The following is a 21,123-nucleotide window of genomic DNA, read 5'->3' on the forward strand; positions in this document are numbered from 1 at the left end:
GGGCTTGAACCCCCGACCTTCTGATCAGTAACCCAGAGCCTTAACCGCCAAGCCACCACTGCCCCAATTAGCTATGAATTAGAGGCTAGCTAGCAGCATACAATCCCCTGTGGAGACAAGTTTAAACAGCTAAAATGTTAATTAAATGTTAATTTTATTTAATGATGTCATTCTTGTATAATCCAAAATTTCAGTGTTATCTCATAGCAGTAGCTACTAATTATATGACTTGGACCATAGAATTATACTCTTTTGTCTGGTAAACTGCATCATTCCCAGACCCTGTGACTGGCAACAAATATTTATAGGAATGATTTTCTCGGCAGATCAACAGATATATACTGCAAAACTGTTAACCTGTTTCATCCAAAACATATTTTTGTACAAATTTTGTTATAGATGTTTATGAATTCTGCATTACTGAATCAGTACAAAAGCATTTTATATTTCCAAACATTACTTTTTCAACCAAAAATTAAAATTTTACAGAAAAATGTTTGCATGTCATTAAAGAAAGCACCTATTATGCAACAAAACACTTTTCAGACAAAAAACATGCACACAGACAAGCAAGTGTGACAGTCACGTCACCAGAAGAACTGCGGCAGATTCTCCAAGATGCACAGTAAATCTTACCAGTTAATTTCCTTATAAACTGCACAATTTGTACCTGAGACTACTTTTTGTTTTAAAGCAAAGGGTTGCCACATCAAATATTGATTTTGTTTAATTTATTACTGATTATTGATCTTTATAGTAATAATTTAAAATAGTATTATTATTATACATATAAGTTTGTGGACACCTGAACATTTTGAAGTGCTTTGGGAAAATGTGCTTTGTAGCTAACTTTGAAACTGTGTGAAGCAATTATGAGTTTGTAAGTTCAGGGACTGGGACCTTTCACGTGCCTCCTGACTTGTCAGATCACTACCCTCTTAGTGTTCTGGTACCTGCAGATTTACAGATTAAGCACTGAGGTCAGGGCTCTGTGCAGACTATTCGAGTTATTCCATTTCAACCTTGGCAAACCATGTTTTTATGGACCTCACTTAGCGCAAGAGGCATTGTTATGCTGGAAAATGTTTCCTTAGTTTCAGTGAAGGCAAAGTGTAATGCTACACCATACAAAGACATTCTATAGCTTGGTCTTCCCCAGCAAAAGTCTGGAATGGGATATTCAAAAAGCACATACTGTATGGGTGTGATGGTTAGGTGTCCACAAACTTTTGGCTATATAGTATATATACTATATATAGTATCTTATCATTGGTATCTGTGTCTGTGCTACAGTACCAGCTGACATGCACAAAAAATAATGAATATATATATTTTGTTCTAAATTATAACAGACTGGCATTAAAGGTTTAATATTGCAGAAAATAGTCATTTCTACTGATCTCTAAGGACCCATGTCACACCTCTTTGTCTCCCTCCATTGGCTTCCTGTAGACGCCTGCATCAAATTCATGGCCTTGATGCTCATGTACAAGAACTTGTCTGGAACAGCAACACCCTCAACACTCTCCTTGAGGTTTATGTTCTCTTCTGCAATCTGCGATCAGTAAACGACTGACACCTGGTAGTGCCTACTCAGCAAGGCATGAGGTATCTTTCCAGAGCCTTCAAACTGACTGTTCCTCACTGGTGGAATAAACTTACAACCTCAACCCGGACAGCATAATCTGTCACCATCTTCAAAAAAACAGCTAAAGGCCCACCTCTTCCATGAACACTTAACTAACCTCTACCTTGTCCCCTTGTCTCACTCGTTCTCACACTTACAGTGGCTATTACACCTCTACTCTGTGTGCTTTCCTCCTCTAGCACTCAATTAAAATCTTGTATGGTAGCACTACTTGTACTGTTCTCTGCTTGATATATCACTTTGCTTGTATTTCCTCATTTATATGGCGCTTTGGATAAAAGTATCTGCTAAGTGAATAAATGTAAAATGTAAATGTAGCTCTTCTCACCACCACTGGAAACAATATCCTCATAATATGGAACAATATCATATGAACTCATGACTACAAAAACAAGGAACTTAGAGGAAAGTTCCTCTAAGAAGTAGAGGGAAATAGAAACTTGCCCAAGATATCCAAGACTTCATTAAACATTAGAGGGTGATGAGGGACTGATAAAAGCCTGACAGATGCCATAAATGTAAATGACTAGAAGCAGGAATACAAACTGAAGCCAAACAGGAAATACAATAAACAAAAGAAACAAGCAGGGCTGTTCATACTGTCACAAATTTCCCCTCACACTGAGTACCGAAGCATTCAGCATGCGTGAACTGCTGAAGCGCGCGCTAACCAGGTTGTTACTGACTTTATGTTTTCACGTGTGTTTTTGATATGGTTTCTGTTCTGTAAACATGTAAACACACCAAGACCAGCTCATGCTTGAGGCCTCCCAAGCCTGGCAATCATGTCCTAGCCCAGTCATCTGACCCCGGCGAACCTGTCGCCAACCCACCTGCTTCCCGTCTGTATGCCCCATATCTCCTTCCCTGGAAGAAGCCCATTCTAAGACAATGCTGGCTTTGGGACCATGGATCCTGTGTGGACACTTTGCCTAGGGGGGCAGGACCGCCAGGGGAGAGTGTTTTTGGGTGCTTCAGGAGAAGCACTCTTGGGGGGAGGGGGGATTCTGTCACAAATTTCCCCTCGCTCTGAGTACTGGAGCATTCGGCATGTGTGAACTGCCCGAAGTACAACAGCGTGCGCTTCCGGGTTATCACTGACTTTGTTTATGTTTCCACGTGTGTTTTTGTTATGGTCTCTATGTTGTCTTCGCCCCTGTATTGTCACTGGTTGCTTCCATTATGTGTCATCATTGTCCACAGCTGTGTCCATTTTGTTTTGTTTTGTGTCTCGCTTTCCAGGTTATTTGATCTTGTTCTTGTTGCTGGTTCTGTGATTTTGGTTTTTGCCCTGTTTTGCCTGTTTGCTGATCATCTGCCTCAGACTGCATATGGATCTGTCTGAACTCGCCTTAGGTGACACATATAGTTTGACACATCTCCTTAACCTGCATTCTTTGAGTCACACCATTTATAAAAACACACACATACCTTCATTTAAGATCAAGTGTTTAGGGAAATGTACTTATAAATTTATTATTATTATTATTATGTTTCTCTAAAAATAAGAGCAATCTCATGCATCACAAAGCATTCATATTAAAATGCAACAAAATTTTTAAATGTACAGACCCACCCTGGGGGAATAATGAAGAGATAAACTTCTGATTTTCTCTGCAGCAGTAGGCAGGTAATATGGCTAGGGTTGGGCATTGCTGCTCAGTTTACATTAGGCTGAAGCTATATGTAACTTTTTGTCATGTCAACGCCAGAATCGGTGTATCGGTAATTGGTAATCAGTAACTATAACTCCCATAACACCACTTGGCCAACAAACATGGCTGCCATGGATTCCAACTCACCTGATTATTAATCACAGATACCTGGATTCCATCAAACTTGCCAGTATATAAGGACTGTGTTTGCATACCAGTCGTTACCAAGCCTTGTATTTGTCAAAGTCTTTCTGGTTTATGATCTAGTTATGGTTTCCTCATTTTTGCACTTTATCAGGCTCTGCTGCCTGACACTTTTGTCCAGTAAGACTATGCAAAATGATTCCTATACAAAAACAAAAACACTAGCATCCATACAGTAAAACCTAGCGAAGTATTTCTGTTATCCCTTTCTGTTCTGACATTGTCTTGGACATCTCTGTCTATGTAAGCATGCAAAGTCTTTTTATTTGAAAACACACTGAATATCCCCCACTAGCAAGTTTTTGCTTTACATGATGATTAAATCCATTCTAATATATCTGCCAGCAAGTTAGTTAAACTATAGCAGCGACACACAGCCACTGGATATTAGAAATGTTTTATCCATACCATACCAGCTGACAGATATAGACTCTGTGCTCCTGTCTGTTTTAATTGTTTTCCCTATTTTCATCTAGACATTTGTTAAATAATTCATGCACTAATAAGCCCCTGATGATTTGTTCTGTCTGGAAAGTTGTGTTCACCAACACTGGCACAAACACAACCTCCAAGTGCTTGATAATTATTGCATTCCAGAAGTCACACAGATGCAGCCCTCTATCATTAATAATACTTCATCTTCAGTCCCCTGCAAAGATGCAATTAACAGTCCCACAGTCACAGTCCAAAATCTAGTGGAAAACCTTTCCAGAAGATTGGAGGCTGTTATAACAGCAAAGGACCAACTTTGTGTTAATGCCCATGGTGTTGGAATGGGCACATATGGGTGTGGTGGTCAGGTGCCCACATACATTTGGCCGTATAGTGTATCTGCTCACCATGTACCTTTTTAAGAGATACTGACAAATCACCTGTGCATTAAAGATTCCATTCTGCATATTGCATTTATTCTCCATAACTGCTTCCTATAACTTGCACATAATCAGTATTGTTTTTTTCTCACTCCACAAAGAGACACACACAAACACACACAAACACACACACAGAAAGACAGAGGGAGAGAGAGTTTAGCAAGATGTCTGACCAGGTCAGATTCTAATCAGAGACCATTGCATGCTGTGTTTTTTTAGATGGGTTTGCTTAATAATTATCATGTTATTACAGCCCCATTAAGCATTACTGAGGAGACAGGTTCAAAAAGTGGCGAAAGGTTACAATGCTCAGTGGGCACATAGTGATAATAGCACAGTGAGAGAAAGAAAAATTATCTGGGTCATGAGCACTGCCTCACAGCTGCACCATGTGGGAAGTAAGGAGGGTCTTGTCATCTCCTGAAAAATCGCCACTAAAATCTTCACCAACAACAACAAATTCCCAGCAAGCCACTGTCCTCCTGTCTAACCCCCAGAACACATTCCACTCGGAGCACAGAACGCTTTAGTATGGTGTGAGAGGATAACAACAATGTCTGTCTGTTGATTATGACAAAGAGGTTTTTTGTTCCCTCCCTCAAAGTTTGTTTGACTTTTATATTGGCACACAAAATTATTCATGGTAAATTGCTCTAAAGAAAGTTAATAGATCAAGCTGTAACTTTTCAGATTCCACATCAAATGTTCAAATTCTTGCTTTAGCACAGATAACACTAAAAAAAAAAAAAAAATTGCCCTATGCTATAGCAAAAGGAATTGATGCTAACAATCAAATGAGTCTACACAGCAAAGCTCAGAGTGTTGATTTAACACCCAGAATGTTGAATTTATACCTTACAGTGTTTATATGGAGACAAATAGGTGTATATGGAAACTCTAGGTGTTAATTCAATACTAGGGATTTTATTGTGTAAACACACTGAGCAAAATGCATTGTGGCAACATGATCCCGGCAAAACTGGTCCAATAGCCATGGGCATTGTAACAAAACAGTCCGTTAACTCAGGCCAGCTGTTGAACATGGTGAGCCAAAAATGAAGGTAATGGTTTGAATGCTCTGATGTACTCCCTGAAAGTCTTCTATCCTTGCCCATTACTCCTGGTCTGTCATGAAATCATAACATATGCATGGGATGTTGGCTATTCTATCATGCTTTAAATGAACTATTTTTATGTTACCAAATTAATAAAATAATACCAATGCTTTTTTGTAAGTTTGATGCACTCGCATGTAAAGAAAACAGGACCATGGTTTAAAGGATAATTATTTAATTATTAATTAATTAAAATTGTTATAAATTTAAGTGTTATTGTGGTTCCATCAAATTGTCAGTCAGTGGCACTGGAATTACTGCTCTTTATTTGAGTCAGAACTGCACGTAACTGAGACGTGCCTCTGTTTTAGGCAAACTCCACCCCACACACAATTCTTGTGCAACTCTCGGAATAGTGCTTAAGACAGCAGTTACATATGAGGTCTGAATACCGATGTGCACAGTTTCAGTATTTTGGTATTAAATCCTCACTATATGCACGTAACTGAACTCTGCATATGGCCTTAAGTGCGTAAACAAACCAGAACATAATTAAGTTATCTAAATGTAATGGAAACAACTGTTTAGGAGCCTACTCATAGAAAGGCCTGAAAATAAAATCACAACATTTTTCACAATTTGGGGAATGTTGGTGTATGTTCAGAGAGCAGGTGTTTTTTTTAAAGCAAAAGTGTGAATGGTACCTGATGTTGTGGGATTTGCGCTTGATCTCGGTCCAACATAGGTTCATGTTTTGGTCAGAATGCTTGAGGTTGTGCCTGCTGCACTCGATGGGCTCCTCCTGCCCCTCAGGATCCCCCACTGACTGCCAGGGCACACAGTGGCATTTCGGCCACGAGGGCCGCCCTGCAGCTGCAAGACATACAGACAGAATTATTTAGGTGAAATTCTAACACACAGCAAACAGAAACAAATATAATCTATCTATCAAACATTACACATACAGTTGTGTCCAAAAGTTTACATAACCCTTGTAGAATCTGCAAAATCTTAATACTTAATACAAAATAAGAGTAATCATGAAAATCCCATTATTTTTTATTTAGTACTATCCTAAATAAGCTATTTCACATAACAGATGTTTACATATAGTCCACAAGACAAGATAATAACTGAATTTATAACAAATTACCCAGGCTATTGAAGTATACCATATAAAGGATGATACCATATCAAGCAAACACTTAAACTATATTTGGTTCAACAAGGTTCAGAGACACTCGGAGAATGTTTGTAACATTTCCCCTTTCTTCTGTTTGAGAAATACTGCCTTGCTGTCAGAATCTCACCTCAGAGTTTTCACCTTTGTAAGATAAAAGGCCCAGCTCAAAAAAGACTTATAACAGTTAACCACTGCCACTGCTTTGCAGATAAAATATGATAAAACACCTACAGGACAAAGGGCATGAAGTGTAACTTATATTAACTCAAGAGCACTTTAAATATAATTTTCTAATGACAGTGCAGGTCTCAGCCTCCTGTGATCAATGCCCTCAGTAATCTCTCAACAAATTAACATAGTAAGTTAAGGTCTTACCTTAATGTGGAGAGCACCCAAGAAATTGTAATACCTTCTTATATAGACAGATACCCTTCCTTGATCTCCTCTGAGTTGGTAGTTAAGCCTGATTTAGACTGTGTCTATGTCTGATCAAAAGGCATGGTTGAAATACCACAGAATTCCTCTCATTTCAAAGACACCATTGTCCATTGCATTCTGCATCAGTCCACCCGCCAGCACACCTACCAAGCCAGAAATTCAGAGCATACAACCCAGTAGGCAGGCACTGGTCACCAGCCTACCCCATACAAATATCTCAGCAGTGCCGTGCCAACCTCAGGCCAAAGCACACAACTTGCTGTTAGGGGCAAATTCTACCACAGGTCGTACCGACAGCTACAGGTACACTCCAAGTTAACTCCTAATTATGAAAATTGGCCAATCAGAAGCTTCTGAAAGTCATTATATAATTTTTTGGAATCATTTGACCCACTGGAATTCTGATATAGTGAAATAAAGCTGAAATAAATCCATCTCTAATTGATTGTTTTGAAATTACCTCTGAAACTGTGGATAGTAGCTATATACTGTACTATATATTGTACAAACCTATGATAAAGTTTCATTTATAAATTAGGCACAATCAGACATTAACAGGAGTAACAAATAATAAAACAGAACACTTATAATAATACAAATACAAGTTATGTGAATGTGGTCTCTCTCTCTTTCTCTCTGTCTGTCTAAAATATTTATTGTACTGTGCTCACCCATCTTCTTCTACGTTCGTCTTCTACGCTGGATAATAGGATGGGTAACGTCCCAGGCGGGACCGCACAAGATTTAATCACATCACTCAGAATGGCACGCAATTTAAATTATGAATGTTTACTGTATTTCTCTAATTTTCTATATAATTTTTTCATGCCGCAGTCAACTGAAAAAGTGAAACAGTGGATACAGGGGTTTACTGTATATATAAACAATAGGTTTATATTAACGTGCTCATTCTAATACATTATTGTTTTTATATTAATAGTTCATGTACTGTACAGGGACTTGTTTAGAAGACACACCACATAACCAAACCAAACAATAATAAAAAAAAAACATGTTTAATAAAAACGAAACGTATAATAATTGATGTGAAGTTTTTTGTTGGGAGGAATTTATTTAACATTTATTGAAGGAGTCATGTGTGTCAGTGCTTTGTAATAGTAACTGTGCTTTGCAAAGTTTCCCAGCACAGAAAAGTGTTCAGAACAGAGGAGTTTACAATAGACCAACAGTAGAAAAGACTATGAAGAACTTTATCCCTGGAAGTCATGCATTTAAGGGCCTTTTATGAGTATCCATAAAATCTAAACACTTCATTAATTTACAGTTTATTATGTGTTCGCAGTCTTTGTTTATAACAGTCCCTTTCTCTTAATTTAACATACCTGGTCCAGACCAATAAGCCCCCACTAGTATCTGAGTATAAAAGTGAAGTGTTAAAGTTCAAATTCAAATTTATTTGTCATACACACAACAAACCATGCACAGTATGACATGTAGAGAAATGCTCATGGGAGAGTTGCCATTAAACCCCTACACATGTTGAATAAAACAAACAATACCACATTTAAAAAACAGTTATTTATTCTTTATTAATAAAGATATTGTGAGAATAAACAGGATAAAATGTTTATGATTTATTAGTGTTTTTTGATTGGTCTTTTGCTTGTAGTTTAAACATCAACAAAGCTGAGAGAGCTGTTCTTTTGTACAGGATTGCAGGTAGTTTTCCTTTGCAGAAATTTAGGAACTGGAAATGTGAATTTTTATATATCTATTTATTTTGTAAACTTGTGTCATATAGTTAGGGATAGTTCTGTTTGACCTCTGTCAAACTGAGAGCAAGCAAACAATACTTTGCCAAACCACAGATTTCGGTGTAAAACTGAAACTTAATATTCTCACTTCATATTCAAATGCAATATGCAGATCGAATACATATCTGGCTAATGAACATGTGGCATAACCTTCTCATGGCCTGATTTGTAGATGCAGTGGGAGTACTTTAATTCTACAGAACTCTGATGATATTTGTGTGAGCTATGCACAATAGATAATAGCTCAAAACAGTTTTCACAACCTTTCAAACCAGCTCCCACTTCTATTCTCTGTGTATAAAATACATACAGTGCATCCAGAAAGTATTCACAGCGCTTCACTTTTTCCACATTTTGTTATGTTACAGCCTTATTCCAAAATGGATTAAATTCATTATTTTCCTCAAAATTCTACAAACAATACCCCATAATGACAACGTGAAGGAAGTTTGTTTGAAATCTTTGCAAATTTATTAAAAATAAAAACAAAAAAAGCACATGTACATAAGTATTCACAGCCTTTGCCTTGACACTCAAAACTGAGCTCAGGTGCATCCTGTTTCCACTGATCATCCTTGAGATGTTTCTACAACTTGATTGGAGTCCACCTGTGGTAAATTTAGTTGATTGGACATGATTTGGAAAGGCGCACACCTGTCTATATAAGGTCCCACAGTTAACAATGCATATCAGAGCACAAACCAAGCCATGAAGTCCAAGGACTTGTCTGTAGACCTCTGAGACAGGATTGTATCGAGGCACAGATCTGGGGAATTGTACAGAAACATTTCTGCAGCATTGAAGGTCCCAATGAGCACAGTGGCCTCCATCATCCGTAAATGGAAGAAGTTTGGTACCACCAGGACTCTTCCTAGAGCTGGCCGCCATGCCAAACTGAGCGATCGGGGGAGAAGGCGATTAGTCAGGGAGGTGACCAAAAACCTGATGGTCACTCTGACAGAGCTCCAGGATGTCATTGTGGAGAGAGGAGAACCTTCTATAAGAACCACCATCTCTGCAGCACTCCACCAATCAGGCCTGTATGGTAGAGTGGCCAGACGGAAGCCACTCCTCAGTAAAAGGCATATGACAGGACTCTCAGACTATGAGAAACAAAATTCTCTGGTCTGATGAATCAAAGATTGAACTCTTTGGCCTGAAAGGCAAGCGTCATGTCTGGAGGAAACCAGGCACCAGTCATCACCTGGCCAATACCATCCCTACAGTGAAGCATGGTGGTGGCAGCATCATGCTGTGGGGATGTTTTTCAGCAGCAGGAACTGGGAGACTAGTCATGATCGAGGGAAAGATGAATGCAGCAATGTACAGAGATATGCTTGATGAAAACCTTCTCCAGAGCGCTCTGGACCTCAGAATGGGGCGAAGGTTCATCTTCTAACAGGAAAACGACCCTAAGCACACAGCCAAGATAACAAAGGTGTGGCTACAGAACAACTCTGTGAATGTCCTTGAGTGGCCCAGCCAGAGCCCAGACTTGAACCCGATTGAACATCTCTGGAGAGATCTGAAAATGGCTGTGCACCGACACTCCCCATCCAACCTGATGGAGCTTGAGAGGTCCTGCAAAGAAGAATGGGAGAAACTGCCCAAAAATAGGTGTGCCAAGCTTGTAGCATCATACTCAAAAAGACTTGAGGCTGTAATTGGTGCCAAAGGTGTTTCAACAAAGTACTGAGCAAAGGCTGTGAATACTTATGTACATGTGCTTTTTTTGTTTTTTATTTTTAATAAATTTGCAAAAAACTTCTTTCATGTTGTCATTATAGGGTATTGTTTGTAGAATTTTGAGGAATATAATGAATTTAATCCATTTTGGAATAATTCTGTAACATAATAAAATGTGGAAAAAGTGAAGCGCTGTGAATACTTTCCGGATGCACTGTATCACTGTGCCAGGTTTATACCTGGCTCAATGATATTTTATGGTTAAATTCTACTAGTAAAAATGGTCTGTACAGATATCATACCCAGTCCTAACTGTAACCTTTACTGTAGTTTATTAATGATAGTATGTACAGTAATTCACTGTCCACAGGGTGTTAAGATTATACTGTTATTAAATTATCATTACATTTGATTGATGTTTTCCATGTATAATCAGTGTACATGCTGTATGGTATTATCGACTTTTACATTTATCTGAGGAAAGTTCCTATTCTATCAAATAAACATATTCATTCCTCTCTTTCTCACTAAATTCATCAAAACAAAGCATGTTTAAGTTCACTGAAAAGGGATTTATACATGGCCACTCAGGGCACCCCATACCACATGCACATAGCATTTCACAGCTGTTACCAGAAATAATGAGGACAATCATGGTAGAGCAGATTATGACCTGGGCTCATTCAAAAGGTAGGAATCTCATTAAAAGAAAAAAGCTTTCTGACATGCTGGATTATGACATCGCTCTCTCTGCCACCCAGGGCCATCTTGTCAGCCCCGTCACTTCTAGTTTGCTAAACAAGCCAATGAGAGGTTTGAGAGATGAGCCTGGTCCAGTCATAAATTATTAATCCTCCTGCAGGAACATGTGTACATTCCACCAACCTATGCAAAATGGGCTCATGGAAGGTTTTCTCTAACCATTTAAACTTATTTATACAATGAAGGGAAATTTTTATAATATGCTTTTCCGAGTTTGTGCAACTTAATCTATGCTTTCAATAACACTTGAAATCTGGGAGAGAGAATCGACGAGGCCTATAGTCTCCTTCGCTCTTTGGTCTTTTAAAGGAATGCCAAACACAAACACACATGAACTACACTGTAATAAATGATTTTATGGCTATGTAAATAAAACAGAAAAAAAAAATCATGTATCCTAACTTTAGCTTGTTAATCTCTGACATATTTACAAGAATTAATAAAATACTTAAAACAAATTACACCGTCTGGAAGAAAGGAATCTAGGTATATGTGGAAAGGAGAAAACCTGTGCTCACCAACAAGGGCTTCTTCAAATTACTTTGACAGGTAACATTTAAAATAGCATTATACTTTGGATTTTTAAATTTAATTCATTTAGTAAATATGATTGCATTCAACAGTTGAGTTGTCATCACTTAATTCTGTACATTTCAAAAGTTTAGAGTGTCTTCAATGATGTTTGAGCTTCGTGAAGCCTATACACACCTCTTAAAACCTCTAAGTTTTACATAAAGATGGTTAAAACCTTGAATGTGTTACTTAACCCATGATAATATCATTTTGTTTGATATTTGTTCTTTTGTACAGTTGTGCAGTGGTTCTTAAATTAGCTAGAGTTGTGACAAGGACATGTACTCGCATACAGCATGATAATGATCTGGTACATTATATAGTCATGACATTTCATTGTGGAGCTCTTTTATCGCTTTTTTAAACACAAGTTTTGTGTGATCTCATTTTGGGCACCAGGATACACAGCAAATCTTGTAAAATATATGGATGCTGCCAGGGTTTTATCTGGTTCAGCATTGTTTCAAAATTCCTGCTAATGTTTAGCCTGTTTCGCCATCCAATGACTGAAATGAGTAATATGAATGCAAATACTAATATTTGGTTTGAAAATGGCATTTTGCAGTTAATTACTTTTTTGTTTGTTTTCTTAATTGCAGGATATATTTCTCATGCACATCCTGTCATTTGTGTCACCTTTGCTGCAGAGCAGTTGAGAAGGAAAGAAAAAAGGGACCAAACACAGCTGTCATCAGTCCACACTGGGGTATAGCTGAGTGTTGCATATAGAGTCAAGAATTTTAATGTGACTGGTTTTTCTTCAAAGGACACAGTGGCTTAGTGGTTAGCATGTTTGCCTCATACCTCCAGGGTTGGGGGTTCGAGTCCTGCTCCTGCCCTGTATGTGTGTGGAGTTTGGGTACTCTGGTTTACTCCCCCAGTCCAAAAACATGCACTATAGGCTGATTGGCATCTCTAAATTGTGTGCGTGTGACTTTGCCCTGCGATGGATTGGCAGCCTATCCAGGGTGTCACCTGCCTTGTGCCATGAGTCACCTGGGATAGGCTCTAGGCTCCCAATGACCCTGTGTAGGATATGTGGTATCTTTCTTCAGTATTAACTTTTCACATAAGGTAGTTGTGCAAAAAATGCAACTTTACTACTTTACTCTCTATTTCTCTCCCCTCACCACCATCAATGTCTCCTCCCTCTATCTCTTTTCGTCACAATCTTCGCTCCCTTTCCCCCTCACATTTCTCCTCCGTTGTCACAACCTTACTACCCTCTGAAAGCCAACTTTCCTCACTTGAAATTAAACACCTCAACCGACATGCTATGTTCCACTCTAACATCTTCTCTTGACAGCATATGCCCCCTAACCTCCAGACCTGCTCGCACATCACCCTCTAGTCCTTGGCTCTCAGAAGCTCTGCGTAACAACCGGGCCAAACTAAGAGCATCTGAAAGGGAATGGCACAAATCAAACAACCCAACTGACCTAACCAATTACCAGACACTTCTCTCTTCTTTTTCCAATAGCATCTCCATTGCTAAAGCCACATTCTACCAAGAGAAGATTCTTAGTTCTCCCAACACCCACATTCTTTTCAAAACCTTTTCCTCTCTACTCTGTCCCCCTCCTCCCCCTTCCCCTACTTCTCTCACTGCAGATGACTTTGCCACTTTCTTTACCAACAAGGCTACATCAATCAGGAACCTGTTCTCAGCCCCAGACATGCATAGACTGACTCCTCCTCCGTGTAACTCCCAACTGACTTCCTTCTTTCCCCTCTCAGAGACTGATGTCTCTAAACTCCTCCTCTCTAGCCATCCCACAACCTGTCCTCTTGACCCTATCCCTGCTCACCTTCTTCAGTCCATCTCTCCCACACTATTACCTGCACTCACACACATCTTTAACACATCGCTCTCTACTGGCACATACCCTACCTCATTTAAGCAAGCCCGGGTTACCCCACTGCTTAAAAAACCATCACTCAACCCTGCTATAGTTGACAACTACAGACCTGTTTCCCTACTCCCTTTTCTTTCGAAAACTCTTAAAAGAGCCGTTTTTAATCAACTCTAAAATTTTCTCACACAGAACAACCTCCTGGACACCAAGCAGTCTGGCTTCAAGAGCAACCACTCCACTGAGACTGCTCTGCTTTCCGTCACTGAAGCCTTACGACTAGCAAGAGCAACCTCTAGATCATCTGTCTTCATCCTACTTGACCTCTCTGCTGCTTTTGACACTGTGAACCATCAGATCCTCCTGTCAACTCTCTCCAGCCTGGGCATCACTGGAACGGTTCTGCGCTGGGTGGAATCCTATCTTTCTCATTTGTAAGTCACTTTGGATAAAAGCGTCTGCTAAGTGAATAAATCTAATGTAATGTAATGTACTACATTGAAAAGATCAGAACTACTAAGACATTACAGACCAAAGCATTGACATAGCACATGAAAACACTCAATTCCTTGTCCGTACTCAGATTGTCATTGTTGCTTCAGGTCCTGGAGTGCCATATTTGTCCAGAGATCACAGAGAGTCATTGGATTCTGGGCAGGCCCTCTCTTTTAGGTGTGTTGTTTGTAATTCAGTAAGTAACCATTCAGAAAAACAATACTTTGAGCACAATCAAGGTCATCTAAAAAAAGTATGAAACAGTGAAATGTGATTTCAATAATTATAAGTAATTTACAAATATATATTCATTTGCATCTCATAAAAACAGGAAACAATCACCATTTGCTTGAACATTTCAAACTTGTCCTAAACACCTGATGATACTGAATTGGTAGTTGATGAAAGCAATTAATGTGAACCTGTTGTTGTGGAAAATAAGTTTTGTCAAAATAATCAACAATAAGTTGGGTTGCCTTTTTCTTAAATTAGAAAGCATTTTCAATGTGTCTAATAAGTACATTGATGAAATAATAGATGAGTTACAATTCATAACATCAACTACTTTGAATCCAGTTATCAAACATATTATTGAGGCCACTTTAAAAAGGAATGGTTGCAATGTTGATGATTTGTTAGCCTTAGATTTGATGGATAGTCTTACCTCCCTTAACCCGCTAAATGCAGCTCTTGGGGTGGACCTTTCAACACTTCATACAAGACGTATGTTTCACAAAGATCAATTCTCTATTGTTGAACTGGTAGCATATGTACTAGATGAAAAAAAGCACATTCCAGTATGTTCAATTTCGCAATCGCTATGACAGATATTAAGTAAGAATGATGAGGTGTTCAAGAGTGTACAAAACTCTAAAAGTACTGTTGTACACATTAAAATGAGTAATGCATGTTTGGGGAGATGTAGCTTTTTGTAACATCCTGTTGAAGCGCTCTACCTGCCCATTCCCCTGTGGGTGGTAGGGTGTAGTGCGGGACCCTGTGACTACACTATATTCCTCCAGCTTGGCGAACAGTTTGTTCTCAAATTCTCTCCCCTGGTCGTGATGGATTCTTGTGGGAAATCCAAATCTCAGAACAAAGTCCCCATATATCTTTTCAGCAGCCGTTTTTGTAGCCTTGTTCCTGCAGGGGTAGGCCTGGGCGAACTGTGTGAAATGGTCCATAATGACCAAAATATATTCATATCCTCCCTTACACTTCTCCAAGTGCAAAAAGTCAATGGAGACCAGTTCAAATGGGTATGTGGTCACAATATTAGTGAGCGGAGCTCATGTTGGTTTATTTGGTTGCTTATTTTTCAAACAGCTGCATACTTGGGTGATGTAGTGTTCCACGTCCCTCTGTATGTGAGGCCAGTAAAAGCGGTCCCTTATAAGATGCAACGCCCTCTCAACTCCCAGATGCCCCATATCCTGATGTAGTTCCTTGTAAACCAGCTCATGGAACTTTGTTGGTAAGACCAGTTAAGATCTATTTGCTGTTTTCCTATACAACAGTCCCTCCTCATCAACATGTAGTCTTTGCCTCTCTCTTATCAGTGCAGCTACATCGTTGTTGCAAACTTGTTCTCCTCTTTTCGGCCACTGTTTTGAGGTCATGTATTGCAGGACTTTATTGATCACTGGATCCTCTCTCTGGCTCTTCACCAATTCATGTCTGTGTATTTCTGCTATGGGTGGTTGCCACTCACTGTCAGTTAGCTTAGTCACCAGGGTGGATATGTTCACTGGACACAGCCATGGTTCACTTTCCTTCAATTGAACAGCCACAGCTTGAGTCACATTGTTCATGACCTCCCGTTGAAACCCTTCTGAGAACGTCTGTATGTACATCTCCATATCCATGGGCATGCGTGAAAGGCCGTCTGCGTCACAATTAACTTTACCAGGCAATACTTGATTATGAATTGTAAGTCAGATAGTTCGGCCACCCATCTATGTGTAGTTGCATTCAATTTGGCTGTAGTGAGCACATAAGTAAGGGGGTTGTTGTCTGTGTAGACAGCGAACGGTGGTGAATAATAGAGATAATCTCTAAATCTCCCACATATTGCCCACTTCATTGTGCGGAACTCCAGCTTTCCGGAATGGAGTTGGTAATTCTTTTCAGGTGCTGTCAGAATTCTTGATCCATATGCAATCACCAACAACTTGTTGTTTTGCTTCTGATAGAGCACTGCACCAAGCCCTCCCTGTGAGGCATCACAGTGAAGGACAAACGGTTGTTCAAAGTCAGGATATCCCAACAGAGGTGGCTGAGAGAGACAGTCTATCAACTGACAGAGTACCTGATGGTGTTTTGTTAACCATGTGACTGGGTGCGACGACGGCAGTTGGTCTCTGCTTTTCTCTTTTCTTCTCACAGTCCTTGGTCTTGGATCTCCTTTCACCGACTTATCCAAGGTAAGTATGTCATAGAGAGTCTTTGCTATTTTAGAAAAGTTAGGGATGTAGGTTCGGTAATATGACAGAAATCCCAGGACTTTCCTCAGCTCTCCAATGGTTGCAGGTTTCCTTTCTTTCAATACCTGGACCAGAGCGATGTCGGCCGGGTCCAGTGTATGTCCGTCCTTGGTTACAAACCTCCCCAGAAATCTCACCTCATTCTTAAAGATCTCACATTTCCTTGGCGTCAGTTTAACACCATGCTTCTGATAACGACACAGTACAGCCTTTAAGTCCTTGAGATGGTTTTCGAATGTCTGGGAGTGTACCAAGTTGTCATCCAAGTAAGACTGGCATACTTCATCACGGAGGCCGACAAGACACTCCTCCATTGATCGTTGAAACTCTGCAGGGGCAGATGATAATCCAAAGGGAATTCTCACCCACTCATATAATCTCCATGGTGTGATGAAGGCAGTGAGTGGGTGGCTTGACCCTTCCAGGAAGCCTTGGTGATATGCCTTTCCCTGGTCTAGGACAGAAAACCAGGCACTTCCTTTCAGGCTGTCCAGCATATCCTGTATGTGTGGAATTGGGTGGCGGTCGGGGATGGACTTCCTGTTTAGCTCCCGATAATCACAGCACAGGCAGAGACTGCCATCCTTTTTACGCACACAAATGATGGGAGTGGAGTAGGGAGATTTAGATTTTTGAATCCAGCCCCTGTTCAGTAGGTCTTCAAGGTATTCTTTTACCTTTTTATGTAGCAGCTTTGGTACTGAGATATATGTTCGCCGGACAGGCAAGGAGTCGTTGAGGCGAATCTTGAGTTGGAGCGGTGGAATGTTCCCAACATCATTCTCATCCCTTGCAAAAGCACTATTCTCTGCTCTCAGCAGCTGTTTTACTTGCTGTAGTTGCACTGGTGGGAGGTGATCAAAGTTAACTGGGGGGTCCCACAGGTCTTCCTTCCTTTGTTCTGAACTTGGAGTCAATATCTCTGCATGCTGTGCTCCCATTGGTTTAGCAGCTGCAGGATATATGGCTTTCGCAATCTGTGTTCTTCCCAAGACGGTTCGTGGAGGCAGTATGATATCATGAGTGGTGTTGTTTGTGACTGGGATGGGCAGCTGTGACCAAGTTCCCCTTTGTAGGCGTACTACGTTTTCTTCCACTCCTAACTCCTCTGGCCACTGTGGGTTTAATATTGGCTCAAAGAGTACATCTTGTGTTACTGGAAGCGCCCCTGCCCTCACGCTACACTTCACTGCTTTAGTCTTTCCTGCTGGAATGATCAACAACGTCTCACGCCCCATTTTGACTGTGCCTTCATCTATCCCATCATCCCCGCTCTTTATCAATTTCACCAACACTTCTGCTCGCTTGCAGTCAAAAGAGAATGCATTACTGACTGCCTCAGTAACTACACTTGGTAGCTCTATTCCCCTCTCCAACAGATGTTCAATTACATTAAAACCAATAATGGGCTCCTCTGCTACACCCTTTTCATCAGTTATCAGTACTGGGACCGACTTTACTAGTCCTGCACCCCTACCTGCTTGTAACTCAAATTCTACCTCCACCCACCCAGAGAACGGTACTGGTGTCTGGTTCACTGCTCTACCATCTAGTGTCCCAGGTCCCAGAATCTCCTCTATACTTCTCACCTGGATGTGTGGGAGATGCTGTTGTCTCCATGCCTCATTTATGAGGCACACTTGTGACCCGGTGTCCCACAGAGCCCTCGTCGCCACCCCGCTTAATAGGCAGCTAAAGTAGCTTTTCTTCCCAATCAGGTTAAGTAACTGTGTTTTGCGTTTTGGGGATAGCAGGCTTACAGTTATGACATCATTCTTCTGTGACTCTTTTGCGTCCAAATACATAATACCCTCTGTAATGAGCTTGTGGACATCTCTAGCTGGCCCCTCCTGCCTTGTCTGAGTGTTGAATGGTGTTTCTGCAGGAGTCACTGTATTTGATGACATGTCGACCTTGTCTGGTCTGCCTGTGGGCTTCCTCTGACCTCTGCACCCCCTGGATAAATGACCACTGTGTCCACAGTTGAAGCAATGGTCACATTGGTTTCCTTCATTCTTGGCTTTACAGTTGCTGCATCCCCGCTTCCGTCACTCGCGCCTGCAGAGGAGATCTAGGAGCTTCCTGTACTGTCTTCCTAATTTCTCCCATTTCTCTTTTCAGTTCTTTAATCATTGCATAAAGCTCAGTCTCCTTGCTACTAGCTGGTGGTTGTGTTTTCAGGCCTTTAACGCTTGCTGAAGGTGTCTGATCCTGTCCACCCACCGCTCCTGAGGCTTCTTGTGCGGGCTGTACTTCCGTTCTCAACTCGCGTATTTTTAATTCTTTATTGTTCCTTCTGAATTTCTGTTGTCTCTCCCACTCAAGGCTCACTGCTTTGTTGGTTTTAGTGATCAGTATATCATCTGTGACTGTCGGGTCATCTAAATAATTTTTTAACTGATATTTGACATTATCACTAATTAGTACCGTTCCTATTGCCCTCAGTAACTTCTTCTGAATTAAATCGGGTCTATACTGTTCTTCCGCGCCAGGCTAAAGAGTCTAGGAGTCTCTCTTTTAGCTCTATGGCTCTAAATAAGAAATTCTGCGGGGACTCGTGGCTGTCCTGTGTGACATTAATCAACCGATGGTATAAATCCACCGAGCTGTCCTCCTTGAAGTGGCCCTTTAGAATTGTCCGGAGTTGTGAGAGGGTGAGATCTGCTTTTATCTCCAGCATGTCCCGGAGGTGTAGCCCTGGGCTGATAGCTCTGACTACCGCTTCGACCAAAGCTACCGATCTCATGCTCACTGTGTCCCTTTTTCACTCCCAGGTCAATTTGGTGGATAAAATTTGTGTATGACAGTTTATCTCTCTGACCCCTCTCTCCAATCTGGCCATTAATCTTAAAGTCCCACCTTATGGTCACTTCAGGAGGTTGGATGACGGGTGGTATTACTGGTCGATTAACCATGACTTGAGTAGGTTGCTGGTTTGCCAATTTATTTGTCAGTCATTTTAGTTCATGCTCAATATTCTTTGTCGATGTCTGAAAGCTAAGTTGTAGCGCTGTATACTGTTCCTGCAGACTGGCTAAAACCGACGCATCACCAGCAGCATCGTCTACAACTTGCGATGGACATGCGCTTCCTCCTTCTATTGAATTAGCATTGGCTATCAACCTCTTTAAAAACGCATTTGATACTTCCTCCTCTTCATTTTCAATAATTCTATCAGCTGTTTTGTTGATTAATCGGATCAGCGCATGCTTTCTTGCCTGATTTTCAATAGGGACTTTTGCTTGAGTACACACCTCTTTTAATTGGTCAACTGTTAACTGCACCAGGATCTCATTCAGCTCATCCTGCAGTTCCTCCAGCGCCATCATGGCTCGTGTGTCGACTCCACTGCTTCACTTTTCCCTTCAATGGCACCGCTGATCCCAGGTTTCGGCACCAATATTTGTTGCACACATTAAAATGAGTAATGCATGTTTGGGGTGATGTAGCTTTTTTATTTATTCACAGTTGTCTTTATCTGTAATTAATTAAAAGACATATTAATCATTAGAGAACAGAATACATGCTGCGACAGTGCAACACCCTGAGCAGTGACGCTCTAGCTCTGTTACAAAATCAACCCGAACATTATGTACACAAATTAATACAGATACAAAACAATACCGTTGTCTTTATGCTTTGTAACCATGCCACATTTCAACACAGATGAATACAAAACCCAAACCGTCTGAGCCGTACTTATAATGCTTTTAGCTTTGCATACTTCACACATGCTAGCCTTAGCCTATTTAGCGCTGCGGCTAACTAGTGAACGCTTCAACCAAAAACTCTTATTACTGGGGCTTACGGCCAACTTCCCCACGTAACCTACGACTCATCTAACATTCAAATCTCACTATTTCATTCGGCTCATATTCATTTGCTTACCTGTAATTAATTACAAGACATATTAATCATTAGAGAACAGAATACACGCTGCGACAGTGCAGCTCAACACCCCGAGCAGTGGCGTTCTAGTTCTGTGCTTTCGCGGGTGTTTTTCCCCTACCACTGGTCATCAGCGCCCTCTATTGGTATAAGTACCAAGTATTCTTTCTGTCTCTCATCACGACTAATATTTCAATGGTAATTGTTGAAAATAATTATAACAGCAAAAATTACAGGCCTCCAGTCTTACTGATTACTGTCAATACCCATAATAATAATAATACCCCAAAATAATATGGGGGGGTGTCTTCTTATTAACAGTTTCCGGGGGGTGTCTTCTTATTAACAGTTTCCTCACAGTACATATGAATCCTTTTCTGGTTTTTCCTTTTCTTATGGTTCACATTTCAAAGTAAATAGATAAATTTTTAAAATAAAATAAATTTTGTCTGGAGATAATATAAGAATCTTTCTTATACACTACATTGATGATATTGAGGTGTGTAATCCACTTGGGTCATCTCAAATAAAGCACAAAGTTACTGGTGTCTAT

At 40.4% G+C, this 21,123-nt stretch overlaps 1 protein-coding gene across 2 annotated transcripts in view; it reads right to left on the minus strand.

The window, feature by feature from the left end:
- Positions 1-20,917, minus strand: part of drp2 (dystrophin related protein 2) — a 114,338-nt gene extending 93,421 nt beyond the window's left edge. Inside the window, exons 1-2 of one of the 2 annotated variants that reach the window (XM_053630414.1) lie at positions 19,937-20,917; positions 6,139-6,307 (exon numbers count right to left, since the gene is read on the minus strand). In XM_053630414.1, the coding sequence (XP_053486389.1) occupies positions 6,139-6,185 (47 nt within the window). In that variant the 5' untranslated portion in view covers positions 6,186-6,307; positions 19,937-20,917. Of the gene's footprint in view, positions 1-6,138; positions 6,308-18,271; positions 18,385-19,936 lie in introns of those variants that run through there. The other variant, XM_053630413.1, reaches the window with a different exon arrangement.
- Between the last annotated feature and the right edge of the window lie 206 nt (positions 20,918-21,123).

This window comes from Ictalurus furcatus, chromosome 8 (genome assembly GCF_023375685.1).
Source record: "Ictalurus furcatus strain D&B chromosome 8, Billie_1.0, whole genome shotgun sequence".
NCBI classification, from domain to species: Eukaryota; Metazoa; Chordata; class Actinopteri; order Siluriformes; family Ictaluridae; genus Ictalurus; species Ictalurus furcatus.